This window comes from Pediculus humanus, genomic scaffold (genome assembly GCF_000006295.1).
Source record: "Pediculus humanus corporis 1103172107442 genomic scaffold, whole genome shotgun sequence".
NCBI lineage: Eukaryota > Metazoa > Arthropoda > Insecta > Psocodea > Pediculidae > Pediculus > Pediculus humanus.
This window is the reverse complement of record NW_002987063.1, coordinates 12,891-30,770: the sequence shown is the minus strand read 5'-3', so window position 1 is coordinate 30,770 and position 17,880 is coordinate 12,891. Positions and strand designations below refer to the sequence as shown.

The window sequence follows — 17,880 nt, the reverse complement described above, 5'->3', positions numbered from 1 at the left end:
ATAATAATAATAATAATAATGATAACCGTGCATTCCAATCGAAACTTATTAATTTTTATTTCATTACCAAATTTTTTTTTCTTTTGTGATTTTTGTTAGAAAAGAAAAAAGAAAAAAAATTATTATTATTATTTTCACTTTTAATCGCGACAAGTAACTCTCACGTACTCGTCGGAGTTTAATTTAATATTATTATTATTATTATTGTTTTTTGTCCAGTTCCAGAATCAAACGTTTCAAAAACTCAAAAACGAAAACTAAAATTTTTAATTTTTCTCATCGCCGTCGAGACCCAAATATTTCGTTTTTCCCCTCAACTCCCCTCGGCTCGCCTCGACTCGCCCCGCCCCCTCTCATCACCTTCCATCCCCTCCCATTTTCCATTTAACTCGCCGCTCCTGTTATTAATTCTTTTTCTTATTAATAAATCTAAGAAGTTTCATTTCACTCGTAATTATCATTTGAATTAATTATTCATTTTATAAAAAAAAAAAAAAAACAAAAAATACATAATAACAAAATTTTTATTTTATTTTAATGACGTCACTTCACGTATTCTTCGTACGCGTATTAAAAAAAAATTACTTAATATAAATGAATCGGGTTATAATTAATCAATCGATAGATCGATCAATCAATCATTCATTCAAAAAAAAAAAATTTAATGACTGACTTTTTTTTTTCATTATGTAATCATTTCCGTTATATGTTTTTGGCTTTCCAAAAATAATGTTCAATTTAATAATAATAATTTTACTTTGTTTTAAAAATTGAACCTCGTACTATTAATTTTATTATTATTATTAATTTAAAATTATTTACTTTTTAACTTATTAATAATTTATTTCAGAAAATTAAGTATTAAATTGATAAAAAAAGGAAATCAATGAAAAAAATATAAAAAAAAAAAAAACAAACACCGACAACCAACGAGCAACCTGATGATGCTTTTCTATTAGAATAATATTAACGGATGCTGAATTACAGGAAATACTTCAAGGAAAAAACAAAGTAAAGATAAAAGATAATAATAATAAAAAATAAATAAATTTTGTTTATACATCTGATATATCATCATCTTCATCGATATAATCATCTGCAGGATTGGAAAAGGCAGAAAAGTGACAGATGTGATGAAATAGAGGCCGATATGGCATATTCGTGATCGAAATGCTGGCATATAAAAGTTATAAAATAATAATAATATTAATATTAATAATAATAGAAAAACAATTGATTCCCCGAGTATCCAATATAAGAAAAAGTGGGTATTAAGTGTATGAAAAATGTCGACAGATACAATTCAAAGGTCAATATTTAAAATGAATCCTGATTTTTGGCATCAAAGAGCTCATCCAAATAATGGAATACAGAATCTAAGCATGACTTCTGATTCGAATTTGGGTACGCATCAATCTACGACGGAAGACGTTAAATATTCACAAATGAAAGAATTTAACGAAATGAAAGAATTTGCCGATATAAAAAATTACACACAGAAATTTGACGATTTCAAAGCTTACACGGAAAAAATGTACACGCAACAGGAAAAGTACAATACGCAAGTTGAAAAATTTGAAAAATTTACAAATAATCAAGATATGAACGATGTTGACAAGGTAGCTCAACCCAGGGCGACTCCGAATGATTCGGCTCAAAACTTGACCGCCGGTCCCGATGGTTTTAAACCAACGGAACAATTTACTCAAAATGCATATAAATTGCCAAATAGAACGGGACCGAACACTCCAGAAGTGAGTTCTCCAGCATCATCTCTATTGCAAAATTTAAGCACGGAACAATTAAGAAACATACAATCGACTTTGGCAAATTTTGGTCAGACGACCAACGACGTTCGAAACATTCAAGCCAACGCAATACAAAATTTGAGCACCCACATACAAAACGTGTTACCACCCAACACCCTATCACCGAACGAAATAAGAAATCTTCAATCGTTGGCCATATCAAATCTCTCATCTCAGGTTCAAACAATGACGAACGCAAATTTAAATATGGGAGATATAAGAAATTTAACGACCATCGCCGTACAAAATTTGACCAATCACATAGAAAATTTGAGGAACCAAAGTGCTAATTTGACTCCGAACGAAGTTAGAAATTTGACAACCGTAGCCGTTAACAATTTAACTAATCACATACAAAATCTCAATCAAATGAGTCAACCGCTTCCTTCTGGAATATCCGCAAACGAATTGCCGAGAAATTTGGCGGCATTTCAACAACTAACAAATCCCGTACAAACAAATTTAGACATAAGAAATTTTACAAACAACCTATCAGCAATGCAAAATTTATCAAGTTTAAGTGGAATGAGTAATAATATAGCTGCGGTGAGTGCGGTACTATCGGCTGCTGCGGTTCAACAAGCCGCTTTAAGTTCGCAAAACGCAAATCAAAATGTGCAAAATAGTGAAAATCAACAACAGTCTGACGGAGTTGAACCGGAAATATCAAACGGTTCTAACAACTCCGGTTCGGGTGCCAATGCGGCAGCTAACGGAGGTGGGACTGGAGGTAGCACGGTAGGACCGGGACAAAATCCTGGTACCGCTGCCAATAATGCTGCCTCCAACGTTATGGTTCCTACCGGATCTGGATCCAACAGCAACACGGAGAAAGGCAACAGTAACGACCTACCGGTAAGTTATAAAAAAACATATAAAATCTTTTTTTTTTCTCTCTTTATTTTTTTTAATACAAAAAAAAAAAAAATATTTACAAATTATTATTATTATTATCATCACATTGACCATACGTATTACTAAAACCTTTTTTAAGTAAACATTTCCGGTTCTTTGAAAATCTTTAACTTGATCTCTTTTAGTTTCACCCCAACATTATAAAAAAATAATTTTGCATAAATTATGCAACAAAAACAAGTGTTGCGAAATAATAACACACACACAGACGAGAGGGTCGTGAAATCGGTTGTTTGTCGGTTTGTTACCTGCAACTAAAAAAATTTGCCATTCATAAAATTATCATTATTATTATTATACCGGTAAATTTTATTGACCGCACCCTTCGTGCAATAACAATCAATCAATCATTCAATTTAATTTTTTCGCAAACGTCAAATAAAAACCGGAAGTCGTATAAAGACTCGTAACGTAAGAAGACCTTTTTTATTTCAAACACTCATCGTGATGACACGTACGTTACTTCTTTTAATTTTTCTTCTGTACGAAAAATTAAAAAAGCAGAAGACATTAAAACAATTAAAAAAATTAATTTTAAAAAGATTGAAATTTTTTTTTTTTACAATTTTGCCACCTTTTTTTGCAAAAAAAAAAAAAAATTTTTTTTTAAAAAAAAGGTAAAACGCTTGCGTGGAAAAGTTTTAACGTCGACGCGATAAATACGATTTTCTTACACGTGATAGCGAGTCGAGATTTGATAATACAAGAGACAAGTTGAACGTACGAACGTACGAACGCTTCATTGCCATGCTTCGAACGTTTCGTACAATTCCATATACAAACACACGACAAATACGATGATGATGATGATAATAATAATAAATTCCCGTTTTTTTTTTGTATTAATAATAATGATTATATGGTAAAATTGTTTGTTCTTTTTTGGTTTTGGGTTTGTTTTTTCTAACAAAATTTTTTTTTCTATTTCTTTTTACTGCTACCTCTTCGTGTTTTATCACGGAATTTTCCGGGTACGTATTTATTTAAAAAAAAAAGAGTCGTAGTAACAGTGCTATATCAAATCAAACGCTTGAAGAGTGCTGGAGCACTTTACAAAGAGTGAGTTGGCATTTGATGAAGCAATGCGTTGAATATTCCTCGCTGTTCCCGTACAACGTAATGTTTTTTTATTTTTACCAATTTCTATGTTTTTACGTTAAATATTCAGTGGTTTCCGTGGTACTTTTTCAACCCCCCACCCCTCACCCTCTCCTTCGGTTCATATCCGACACACCCATCACCCATGACCACCATCGGTATCACCATCATCTCGATAATCGACGGAATTATATAAAACGGTCAACGTCGTCTAAAAAATTAATCACGGAATTTGTCAATTGTTTTAATTAAGTGCATGTTTGTTTGTCTGTTTGTCTGTCTGTTTGTTTTCAATATGTATGTGCGTAGATGTTTTTTATAATCATTCATGATACCAACATTTAAAAAAAAAATTTTTTCGGGTAATTCTACTAAAAAAAAAATATGGCATTGAAAAATTTCGGGCAGCTGAATTTTATTATTATTAATATTGTTGTCGTTGTTGTTGTTGTTGTTGTTCAGGGTTTTTCAGGTAAGTTTTTTTTTTCTTTCTTTTCTTTCTGTCCTCCCTTAATTTATGTTGTTTATACCCGTTGAAAATATGCAAATAAGAATCTACCATCTACCACTTAACTGTAAAACTTGATTTGCATGCTGGAGAAAAAAAAAAAAAATTTTTTTTTTTTGTCTTCTTTTCTTTTCTTTTTGTGTTTATGAATGGATTTTCTTAAGACAAACAACAATTTTTTTTAAAAAGAAACCATTCACTATATTTTTTAAAGTATTTTCTTCATTCAATGGGTTACAAAACAGGTCTTGATTGTTTGTTACTACAAACAACCCTTAAGATTATAAAAAAAACTTTAAGAAAAAAATTTAAACGAATGAATATACATTAAACGTTAATTCATGGTTTTAGGTGGTGGTTGTTGTTGTTGTTGATTATAAATCTAATCTTTAATGCGTTTGTGTGGTTTTCGAAAACAAACAAACAAACGCACAAGATCGAAATTTTTTTTTTTGTTAAAAAAAAATTAATAAAAACAAACGACGGAAAATTATAAATCAATGAGTGAAAATTTTATAAAAAAAAAAAAAAAAAAATTCTTATTCGACCCCTTTGGCATTTTCTAGTCTATAATGGCGGCTTCCGATCGGTTTTTTTTTTCAACCCCTACAACCATCACATGGCGGATTCTCTCTCTCTTTTTTTCTCCCTCCCCCTCCCCCCCATGTTCATAGCCATAGCAAAGAATGACCCTTTGCATTAGTTAAATCCATAGCTTCAAGTTTTTATGCGTCCGAGACTTTAGTTTTTTTTTTTTTTTTTTAACGTCCACGCCATTTTCAACCCCTATTTTTCTCATCCCTTATGCTTATATCTCTGTGTAGAAAAAAAAAAAGAAACGAAAAAAAATATATATAATTTTTTTGCCCTTTTTTCTTCCTCTCACGATTTCAATTTTCTTTCTCTTTTTCAATCGCTTTTCATCCCTTAATTTTTTTTTTTTTTACTTCGTTATTTCTTCCCTTACGCGGCGAAATTTTCCTTTTTTTTTGATTATTTTACTCGTAAAATTAAAGAGAGAGAGGAGAGAGAGAATTAAGAGTTGACCGTTTACGCACAAAGAAAGAAAAAAAAATTTTTATTAATTATTATTATTATTACAATCATGTTAGCCAACTAAAAAAAATTTTTTTTTTTTTTTTTAAATTTACGACAAATGTTTTTTAAACTAAGGGTGAAATATCAAAATGGTGGCTTTTTTTTTTTTAATATCAAATGAGGGATGTAGTAGTGGTAACACATACACATAAATCGATTTTCAATGTGAAATGATTGGTTTGTGAATTATTCAGGGTCGGAATAAGACATTTTTTTTTAATTTTTCGATGAGTAAACGTTATTTTTTAAATTGCGTGCGTGGGGGTGTGGGGGAAAGAAAAGGGGAAGAAGGGAAAGAAAAAAACGAAAATAATAATAACAAAAATAAAAGCAAATTTATTTTTAATGGTTGTAAAAAGAAACATGGATTACATTTTTTTTTTTTTTAATTTTCATTTTAAAAAAAAATTAAAATATAAAATGAACAACAAAAGCAATATTTGCTCCTACTAGGCTTATTGTTGAATAACAGCAAAAAAAAGAAAAAATTGGTTGTAACGTTTTTCTAAGACTTAATTAAAAAGCTTTTCTCTCTCTCTCTCTAAACGAAGGGTAGTAGCAAATAATTGCAAAAAAAAAAAAAGTTTATAAAAAATAAATAAATAAATAATAATAATAATAATGAAAAGATAGAATAAACGTGCGCTTGTAAAATAAAAAAAAATTGTTATTTAAACAATATTAAAAGAATAAAAAATAAAATAAAAAACAAAATTGAAATAAAAATCCAATGAAAGACAGAGAGAGAGAGAGAAAGAAAGAGGAGTAGAAGGAAAAATAAGGGTAAAAAAAAAGAACCGAAGGGATCTCGTCGATTGGGTGTATGAGGGGAAGAAGGAGTAAAAAAAAGTGTCGAGTGACGTGGAAACTGTACGTAAACACACGCACACACGGATACACATACATGCGTGCACGTAGGAAAACACGTGTCAAAGGGGAGGAAAAAATTGCGAATAAAAATGGGAGGGAAAAAAAGGAAAAAAATTAAGGAAGAAGAAGAAGACGAAGAGGAAAGAGGAGCGAAAGGGATTTTTATGGAAATGTTAGGGAAAGTTCGAGAAAAAGAAAAAAAAGGATGGACGGGAGGGAAAGAGGGAGACGAGAGTAGGAAGGGAGGAGAGAAGGAAATGGTAAAGAGGCGGGAGAAGGGTGGGAGGGAGGAGGTGAAAAAAATGAGAAAAAAAAATTCTCCAAGGTATGAATTAAGGCTTTTTTGTTTAGTTTTTGAATCGTTTTTAACGAATTCTATTTTTTATTTATTTATTTATTTTTTTTGTTAAAAAATTATTATTAATATTTTTTTATTTTTTTTTATCAATTTTCCGTTAAATAAAAAAAAAATTAAAATTAAGGAAAATCAAGGAAAATTAGGGAAAAATTATAAACAAAAAAAAAAAAAAATTTTTTATTTAAAATTTAAAAAAAAAAATAATAATCAATCGAGCACGATGGGGAGCTTTAAATTCTTTTTTTTTTGTTATATTTAAAATCGTTTTTTTTTAAATTTCTAAACAAACAACAAACATAATAACAAACAATTATTATTATAACAAAACACTCTCGAATGGTCTTTCCAATTTAAAAAAATTAAACAAACTAAAGAAAAAAAATTTTAATTATAGAAAAATTTATTATAAAAAAACGCGTCGTTTAGTGACGTCAAAGAAGCAGACGAAAAAAAAAAACTTCTTCCCATATATAATAATAATACTATTTCTTTAACAAAAAAATAGAAAGTAGATAAATATTATCTATCTATTCGTGTTTTTATATAGAAAACAAATTATAAGAAAAAAAAAATATTGAATATAATAACTGTAATAAAAAAGAAAAGAAAAGAAAAAGTTCAAATCACGCCAACATGTGGTCTGTGATTACAAAAAAAAAGAAAACTTTTAAGAAAGAAAAGGATGGATAGAATACCGAAAGGAGAAGGAAAGAAAGAGAGAGAGAGAGAGAGAGAGTGACGAAGAGATAGAAAAAGTAGAAAGAAAAACGAAGGGATAGAGAAAATAGATAGAGAAAGAGAAAAAAGTAAAGAAATGAGATGGAGAGAGAGAAGGAGAGACGAAGGGATAGAGAAAGTAAAAAAAGAAAGAGAGAGATAGAAAGATGACAGGGAGGAAAAATATTTTTTTTGATTTACCCCCCCCCCAATAAAAGAAAATTTTTTTTTTCTTATTAAAAAAACTTTTTTAAATCGAATAAAATTATCAAATTTCCATTGATTATTATTATAGGGAGACGGTTACAACAAATAACAACCGAAATCTCTTTTGTTGTTGTTGTTTAAAACAAACGGAAGGAATTGAAAAAAAAAAATTTTTTTTAAATATTCATTCGTTTGTTGTCGTTTTTTTTTTCACACGGTAGACAATCGTCGTCATCGTTTTAAAATTAACAATTAAAAATTAAAAAAACGGTAAGGAAGAAAAGAGAAGAGAAAAAAAATGTAACGAGGAAGAAATAAAACAAAAAAAAAAGGGTGAAGAGAAAAAAGAAAGAAGATGAAGATGATTGATGAGAGAGACGACGACGAAAAACAAAAAAAAAAAAAAAACGAAAAAAGGAAAAGGAAGAAAAAGGCATCGCAAAAGGGTTTAGAAAGAAAAAAAAAGGTTTCTTTTGTTTTACGCACACACACGCACACGCACGTAATTTTTTTTATTAACGGAAACCTTTTAATTTTTTAATACTTTCTTATAAAAAAAAAAAAAACTTTTTGTTTCGTTTCCTTTTCTTACCTGTCGAAAGGAACAAAGAAAAGGTTCATCCTTAAACCGGTCACGTGTTAAATTAATTACCGGTAAATATTGACCATTTTGACGGTTTACTACAATGATCTGGAAAAAAAAAATTTCAAAATTTTTATTTAACGGAAAAATTTTTCAAAAAAAAAATTCCAGGTGCGCTATAGGTGGGGGAAGGGAGGAGAGAATGGGAGGGAAGGGGTGGGATAAGGAAAGAAAAAGGTTTTGATGGATTTTTCATTTTTTATTTTTTATTTTTTTTTTTAATCCTTTCTGTCTTTGTTTTTGTGGGACAATCGTAATGGTAAAATGAATAAAAAGAGGATCAACCCCATGTTTCTGTTAATTGTTTTTTAAAATAAAAAAAAAATATTCCAATTAAAAAAAAAAAAAACCGGTTGTCGTTGTTGGCTCCCCTTTTTAAAACAATGAAATTTTTGTCTGATGAAAAAAAAATATAATTTTTTTGTGTTGTTTGTTTGTTTGTTCTCGCCTGAGAAACTTCCTGAGAAGCAAAATTTTTTTTTTTTTTATCTTTTTTCTCGTGTGATTCATTTACGTGTTAATAAAAAAAAAAGGAAAATTCAAGTTTTTAAACCTTTTCTCTATCTTCTTTCTTCGTTTGTTTTTTTCGATACGAACAAACAAACAAACAAACAAACAAAAAAATTTATTTTCATAAAAAATCCAAGCGTAAAATTTTATTTTCACGTGTTAGGAAAATTGATCGTTTCGATAAATAAATAAATAAATAAAATTGATGGAAATAAATATGGGGAGACAATTTTGTGTGTGTGGGTGATGGGGGGTGGGGGGAGGGTAAGGTTGTAGTAAGTCATTCAAACAAAGTAAAAAAAAATATATATAAAAATATCGCAACTTTTTTTCTTTTTTTTTTTTTTTTGGAGAAATCGGTGAAAGACACGATTCGTGCCCGAAATCATTTTAAAATCGTTTTTATTATTGTCAACCTTTTTTCTTTTTTTTCTTTTATTTTTTTTTAAATTTGATTTTTTTTTCAAACCTTTCATTTTATTATCATTATTATCATTATCATTATTATTATTTTTTTTTTTTTTTTAAATTTTCAAACGTTCGCTCTCAATTTAATTCGTTTTACGCGAAACGACATCAACAACAACAACAACAAAATTATTATTCAATCGAATTGGACATATCCGGTTTTGTTATAACATTATAGTAAAATGCATACATCAAAATAAAATCCTTTTAAATATGTCTAAATTTAATTTATAACATGGGAATTTTTTTTTCTCTTCTTCTTCTATATTTTCGCAAATGCATTTTTCTTTTAAATGCAATTTTCCAATTTAAATAAATGACAAAAAAATATATTATTTAAATCCGTTACGGTACATATGCTAATCATTTCACGTTTGGGAATTAATATTAATAATAATAATAATAATAATAAATTCAGGTGAATTGAAATTCGTTAAAGATGACAAAAATTTTTTTTTGGTCCATTTTTCATTCGGATTCTGCAACATGAAAAACTATTTTTATTTAATTTTATTTTGTGCTTTTTGTTTAAACGAATTATTTATGATAGAGTTTTTAAAAATAATGCTTTTCATTATTATTATTATTATTATTATTATTAATTATTTAAAATTTTTTTCGTTATAATTATTAAAAAAAAAATGGAATTTTTAAATGATTTCTCATCTTGTTTTATAAATTTTACAGAAAATAATAATAATAATGAAAAACCCGAGGTAAGAATTATTCGTATTTATATATATAATAATTATAATTATTATTATTAACAACGCATGAATTTGTTTTTTTTTGGCGGGAAAATTTTCAGTTTCAATGCGCAAATGTTTTCCTTTTTTTTTTTGTTGCATTTAATAATTGCTGCATTTTTAAAATGTAAAACGACCTTCGTAGTATTTTAAATGTGCATTTATCGATTCGGTTAAGGCCGAAATATAAATTTTTTTTTTTTTTTGTTTACTTGCACACAAAATCGTCTGCTTAAATTTTTTTTTTTTGTGAATTTGACCTTATTGTTGACATAACAATAATAATAATAATGAAGTCGGAAAAATATTAAAATATGACCCAAATAAATCCGATCGCAGACGTTTTTCATAAAAAAAAAAAAAAAAAAAATTCGTTGAACTTTTAAAGGTATAGATAATGTTATCACCTCCTTTTTTTTTTATTCTCTATGATTTTTCCCAAACGGGTTTTTCATTCTTATCAATTTCTTTTTGAAGTGTTATCATCACATAGAACTATATTATATTGAATTTGTTTTGGTCAAATGTTATCTTATTCCGTAAGTTAAACACGCGATTTTAGTTTGACCTTTGATTCACCAGTAATACGTAATTAAATTTTATATTTACATTTATACATTTATACTCTCGCCATTATTATTATTATATACGTAAAAGAATTTATTTACTTATTATTATTATTATTATTATTATAAATTGTTTAAATTCGATTCATCGTCCATTAAGGAATATATTTTTGATCTCCCATTAAATTTAAAGGGATAAAAGGTTTTAAAATTATTATTATTATTACTAATATTACTATTATTATTATTATTATTATTATTATTATTATTATTATTATCATCGTCGTATTTAAACCTTAGGAATTTATTTGTAATTGTTTATAAACTTTTCCTTTTGTTAATAACATTTTTTTTTTAAATTCAAAATTTTTAAAAATTTTGAGATATCGGAGTCGATTTCGAAAATTTTTTTTTTTGTTAACAAAAAAAAAATATGGCGGATTTTAATAATCGTGAATGTTTATTTATTTATTTATTTATTATTATTATTACATATATTTAAAAAAATAGTTATTATCATTTCCGCGTTCCATTGCATTGGGAAAGTTGGTTGTGTCGTTTTTATAATTTTATAATTTTTTTTTTTTAATGACCTTTTATACTTAGTTATACTGACGATGAATATTCATACAAAGTATATATTTTTTTTTTTTTGTTAAAACATACAAAATAACAACAACAAACAACAAACAACATCAACAACCATATTGCAAGAAATCAAATCAAATGGAGAAATTTTTTTATTTGGAAAACATCCGAGTTTTCAATTAGAAAAAAAAAAAATGTAAATAATTTTTTTTGAAAAGTGTAACAAATAATAATTAATAATAATAATAATAATAATAATAATAATAATAATAATATTGTGGCGATGATAATTTGTTCAAACGTTATTGAAGAGACTGATAGATGGCAATACAAAATTTTACCTGTTTGGACGATGAACTATCATCATTATCATCATCATCAACAACAACAACAACAAAACGGATTTTACGATCCGAAATTAAGCCAAAAGGTAAACATGTAAAACAAAGAAAAAAAATTTGTATGAATTTTTTTTATACGCGCGTGTTTTGTTTGTTTGTCGCTTTGTTTGTTTATCGATATAATAATATCGATTTATTTTATAATATCGATCGAAGAAATTTCTCGAAAAAAAACAAAAACAAAAATGATAATAAATAAAAAAATTCCGGGTGTGCGAAACATGAAAAAAAAAATCTCATTAAACAAAGACATATTTTTTTTCCGTTATCTTCTGCTATAATTAAAACGTATGATTTTTTTCATTTGCAAGGAAAAAAAAAAAAAAGACAGAAATGAAAAAAAAAAGTGAGAAAAAAAAAATTTAAAAAGGAAAGAAAAAAAAAAAAAACGACACGTACATCCGAAATGAAACCTTAGAAAACGGAAAATTACAGCAATATTTTTATGGTAATACTTCCTGAAAGTGCGGTTAAGAAGATATAAAAAAAAAAGGGTTGAAAAAAAAAAGAAAAAGTGAAAAATCCAAGAGAGAGAGAGAGAGAGAGAAAAAAAAGGAAAAACTTCCTTTTTTGAATAAGAAGAAGAAAAAAGAAAGATGAAAGAAGAAGAAGGAGAGGTGAAAAAAAAATTTCCCGACAAAATTTTCACTCCCTGAAAAAAAAGCAACGAAAAAAAATTTTTTCTCCTTTTTTCATTTATTTATTTATTATTATTATTATTATTATTATTATTATCATCATTATCATTACTGTCGGTCTTACGCCGTTAAATTTTAAAATAATACAAACGAACAACCGAAAACACAACAACGACAACAAAAAAATTTAAAAAAAAAAAAATTTGTTTTAAATTTAAGAAAAGGAAAAATAAAAAAAAAAGTTTTGGGAGGGTATGGGCGCGTGTTCGATGATAATCATAATAAATTTTTTCCCACATGAATTTTCCTTGTGTTTATAAAAAAAAAAATGTCGTCATCGTCGCATCCATTTTGAATTTTATTTTTTTTTTTTTTGAGGGAAGGGGAAAATAAATATATATAATTTTTTTTTTATTGATAAAAGTTTTGCTCTCTAATAATAATAATAATAATGATGATAATAATAATAATAGAGTGATTTACAACACCTGTATCGGTGTTGTACAAATTTCCAATAATAATAATAATAATAATTTGACGTTTCGATAGGAAAAAAAAAGAAAACTTTTAATAACGAATCATTTTTTTTTTTTTTTCGTTAAGATTTTATTAAATTGGTAAAAGGTAAACGATGAAAAAAATGTGAATAAGAAATGAATGAGAAAGAGAGAGAGTGAGGAGTGAGAGAGGGAGAGTTAAAATGATGATGGAAGGAAAATGAAGAGAGAGAGAGAGAGTGAATGAAGAAAAGTGTATCTTTTGAAATGTTAAAAGGTCGTATTTGACACGGGTTGGATATAAGAATTAAATTACGGGAAAAATCAACGATAAATAATTGAATAGATGAAGAGGAGGAAATAGAAGGAAGGGGAAGGGGGAGGGGGAGGGGGTAGAAAAGAAATGATGATGAATCCGAACGCGAGAAAAATTTCTTTTCTTTTTTTTTCTTTATCGATAATTTTAAATTTTCCAGATTTTTATGCACAAATCAGCGATGCAAATGCATGCAAGAGATTTACACCGATCGGAAATGAAACCTCATCAGTGTCAGCAATGCTTAAAATCATTTTCATCAAATCATCAACTCGTTCAACACATTCGGGTACACACGGGAGAAAAACCCTATAAATGCAGTTATTGCGACAGAAGATTTAAACAATTGTCACACGTACAACAACACACCAGATTGCATACAGGTACGTTTATTTATTTATCTATTTATTTATCAAAAATAATATTTTTGTTTTCGATAAAATCAAAATGGCGGAAATAAAAAATCTAAAATCGTCACCCTGTCCACCCCCTTCGCGCAACATCATCAACGTTTCTTTTTTTTTTTTTTTTTTTGCTTCTTGCCCATCAATTTTCCAATAAACACTTTTTATTAATAGATCCGGTTAGTGGAGGGGGGAGGGGAGGGTGTAAGAACTTTATTTAAAAAAGCAGAAGACGCTCACCCACCATTAAAAATTACTCTACGTGTTTTGAATATTTTTCTTTTTTCTTTTTATATTGGCGACGACCCTTTTAAAAAAGATTTTCCTCTTTCTTTTTCTTTCTTAAAGAAAAAACCCATTTAATTTACATCTATAAAATGTATCGTACAATTATTATTATTATTATTATTATTTTCACTACTACTTACTCCTCACCCTCACCCCCGATTATTATTATTATGAATTTATTTTCTCCAGGTAAATCGAATTTTTTTTTTAAAAAAAATTTTTCATAAATTGTTATTTAAATAAACTTTTTCTCTCTCTCTCTCTCTCTCTTTTTAAACTTTTAAATTTTTTTTTTTTTTTTTTTTTTAAGGAAACAATACGAACAATTAACAATAATTTAAACTTTTTTATTATTTTTTTTCTGGAATCCATAAAACAAACTTTTTTTTTACTGGAGAAAAACAAAAAACATTCGCGGTTATGTTTTATTTTTCGGTTTCGTTAAGGAAAAAAAAAGGAAAAAGAATCGATTTTTTTTTATTTTTAATTTTGAATCGTCCCTTTCGCCATTAAGCAAAATCCCTTCGTTTCCTTTTGGGTGGGGGGTAGGGGGTTGAAAAAAAAAAGGAAGAAATTATGACGAATCTTTAAAAAAAAAAAACGAGTCTTTAATCGTTTCATTACACTTCAATCTATCGGGTCTCTCCTTATCAAAAAAAAAAAAAAAAATTATAATAATTGATTTTATTTTCATTAGGACTTAAGTAAACTTGATTTTCCCGAGGGTTGATTTCGGTAGGTGCAGGAGGGGGTAGAAAGTGCAGGGGAGTAGGTGCGGACGTAAGTGCAGGGAAGTGATGAAATAGGGTAGTGACAGAGTAAAAATAATAAAAACGATCTACAGAATTTTCATTTCTTATACTAAAAAAAAAAAAAAAAAATTAAAAATTAAAAAAAAAAATGGGAGGGGGAAAGCCCGAGAGAGAGAAAAAGAAATGAAAGATGAAAAAAAAAAAAAAGAGGAGAGGATGAAGATGAAGAAGGTGATGATGGTGTGGTGGTTGGTTGGTTGTTGTAGTCGTCGTCGTCGGTGTCGTCATCATCATTAAAATTTGTTAGATTTTCAAAACGGAAAATTATAAAACGGTTTTTTTTTATTTTAAATTTATAGCGCTATAAAAAAAAAAAGTTTATTAAAAAAAAAGCAGAAAGCAAAAAAACCGGATATAGTTGATGGTCATCCACAATTTTTAGTGATGAATTTTAGTGCGTGTGTGTGTGTGAGTGCGTTTGTGTGTGTTAAATTGAAATTTCCTTTTTTGAGTTTGCGTTTTTAGAAAGTTGATTAAACAACAGGAACGACAACGACAAGAACAACAACAACCAGTCAACCGGGTGAACGTTCACTTTTCAAAATTACCAAATTTAATAGAATATCAATGTTGTTGCATAAAATTAAGCCGGTAAGCCACGCCTGTTGTTGATTATTTGAATAGCTTGGTTAAATATTATTATTTTCTAAAGCAGCAGAAACGACAGCGAAGGAGCAACAGCAACAAATCTAAAAATTTTTTTTTTAGAGTTCATCCATTTCGTTCTCTTTTTTTTTTTTTTTAAACAATCCGAAAAACAATTTTTTTAAAAAATATTCACGTCACGAATAAAATTTTTTTTTCTCGCTTTTACTTCCGTTTCCTCCTCTTTTTCCTCCTCCTTTTCCTTCTCCTCCCCCCCTCCTGAAAAAAAACAAAAAAATTTGTTTATTATAAATAAATTAAAAAGTATTCGTTCAATGACCATCTGGTATTTTCCAGGTACCGCAAACAAAGGAAATGAAAAAAAAAACCCTTTCGATATCATTTTAATTTTAGGTTTTCAAAATTATTTTTTATGATAAGAACCTTTTCATAACAAATTATTTTATTTATTATTCGAATCCTTTTTCATTTATTACATCGACACCTTCCTCCAGTTGTTGTTGTTGTTTGTTGTTTATCTACCATCTGGTATTATCGTACCTTATTTTTTTAATTTCAATGATATTCTTATCAGCGTTAAAAACAATACCTGTTTTTTTTTAATATTACGATATTTAAACCCCCGCCCACGCCCCAAACGAAAAAAGGTTGAAATTAAAAGGAAGTTCACAAAATAGGCATTTTTAATTTGACCTTAGTGGTGGTGGTGATGAAGGGAGGAAGGGAAGGCGGGAAGGAGGGAGGGAGGGAAGAAACGGAAGATGCATCGTTTGTTGCTGATGCTGTAGATTTCAAATGTCAAATCCATCTAGATTTTCACTCATTGTTTTACTGACTTGACCATAGTTTTCATTCAATTATAATTTTTTTTTTTCGGCAGATGTGCTGCCGTTCAACCATTATTATTATTATTATTTAAAAAACCGTTCAGAGGAAACGTTAAATTTTTTTTTTTTTTTAAAATAATTATTAGGGTTATTGTTTTAACAAAAGAAAAAAAAATTGTTAACAAAATGATTTTTTTTTCTTTTTTCATAAAACAATAAAAAAAAAAAAGGGTTGACTAAAAATGAGGCCCAAGGGCAAAGAAAAAAAAAGAAGAGGAATTCGGGGAGGGGGGAAGTGGGAAGGAGAGAAGAGGGGGGAAACCGAGACGGTCGAAAAAGATAAAAAATTGTTTTTATTATTATTTTAGGCACCGGTTGTATGAAAACCTGACATTTTATTTTATGTCATATCCTTCTTCCCCTCCCCTTTTTTTTCTTATTATTAAACGATTTCCACTCGTTTTCGGGTTAAAATGATCAAGTTTTCCCTTCCTTCTCCCCTCCCCCCTCCTCCTCCCTAACTCTCCGTTCGTAACGACGATTTGCGCATTTAATATATATATATATATAATTATTCATTTTTTTCGTAACATTTTATTTTAAATAAATTATTATTATTATCATTAAAGTTTAACTTAATGTTGCGTGAATTGTTTCATAAAAACAAAGGAAAAAAATGGCAGCTAATCTGTCTGAGAAAAATAACAATTAAAACAAATGACTCTCCCCCGAAATTTTTTTTTTTTTTGGCTTGGAAAAAAATTTTTTTTGCCAAAATAAATTTTCCCGGATTCGAACAAATCATCTAGGATATCCCGTTTTAATTCCTGTTTTTTATTTTTTGAAGGTGAAAGACCTTACAAGTGCCACCTACCAGAATGGGGAAGAGCATTTATACAATTATCAAATCTTCAACAGCATTTAAGAAATCACGATGCGCAAGTTGAAAGAGCTAAAAATCGTCCTTTTCATTGCAACATATGCGGAAAAGGTTTTGCAACGGAATCTAGTCTAAGAACTCATACATCAAAGGTACGTACATACAAACAAACAAACAAACAAACACAAACTCTAATAGAAGCGGTTAATGTTAAAAAAAAAAAGCACTTAAATTATTATTATATCGAAAAAAAAATTTAATTTACTCAACATTCAGTGCATTTAAAAAAAAACTCGACGCCGCCATTTTAATAAACACAAAAATTACCGGAAACAAAACCATTATCATTAATATTATTATTATTTAGTTTTTTTTTTTTAAAAAAAAAAGGAAGCGGCCAAGGGTAAAAAATAACCCTTAAAAGTAATAATAATAATAATTTTATCGTATGATTTAAAAAAAAAAAAAAAAAACGTTGTTTCCTTGTTTTTTTTTTTTTTTTTTCTACGGCCTTCGGTGCGTCGTCCCGTTTTTAATTCTACAACCTATTTTCCATTCCCTTAAAAGTAGACGTGGAATTAGAATAATATTAGGAAGGGAGGTCGACGACAATAAATTTTAAGGAAAAAAAAAAAATGAATTGGAAGCTTTTTTTCTCATTTTGTTTCTCCTCGCTTCCTTTTTACTTTTTTTTTTTTTTTCTTCTTCAACCTCCTTTCTCACACTTTTTTTTTCCTGTTTTCTTTACCAACCCTTTCCCCTCTTCTTCTTCTTCTTCTATCCTTTTTCATTCGAAAAAAAAATTTTTTTTGACACTTTTTATATTATCATTATTATTTCCCGTGATATTGAATATTGTTTTCATTTTTTTTATTAATTAATTAATTTAGTTTATTTATACATAAGTTATTTTATTTATTTATTTATAAAAAATGTTTGTAATTTTTTTTTGTTATTGTTTTATGAAAATTTTTATAAATATCATAAGGACACTCGAATTCGTGAATGAAATTACATAAATACATAGATTAATAGGAAAAAAATATTTATTAAAAGGAAAAAAAAATCAATGGAATAACAAAGGATAGAAGAAGAAGGAAAAACGAAAAAT

The 17,880-nt window shown here is 27.9% G+C and overlaps 2 protein-coding genes across 2 annotated transcripts in view; both read left to right on the top strand.

The window, feature by feature from the left end:
• Positions 1–1,286: 1,286 nt before the first annotated feature.
• Phum_PHUM088850 (uncharacterized protein) lies at positions 1,287–3,441 on the top strand (the record flags this gene model as incomplete). Its single annotated transcript, XM_002423807.1, has 2 exons — positions 1,287–2,649; positions 3,407–3,441. The coding sequence occupies 2 exons, from the start codon at positions 1,287–1,289 to the stop codon at positions 3,439–3,441; spliced, it is 1,398 nt and encodes a 465-aa protein (XP_002423852.1).
• A 9,677-nt stretch (positions 3,442–13,118) lies between these two features.
• The window catches only part of Phum_PHUM088740 (zinc finger protein, putative), a gene marked incomplete at both ends in the record, with an annotated part of 9,833 nt that continues 5,071 nt past the window's right edge, over positions 13,119–17,880 (top strand). Inside the window, 2 exons of the mRNA XM_002423806.1 lie at positions 13,119–13,335; positions 16,737–16,925. Of these exons, the coding sequence (XP_002423851.1) occupies positions 13,119–13,335; positions 16,737–16,925 (406 nt within the window). The remainder of the gene's footprint in view (positions 13,336–16,736; positions 16,926–17,880) is intronic.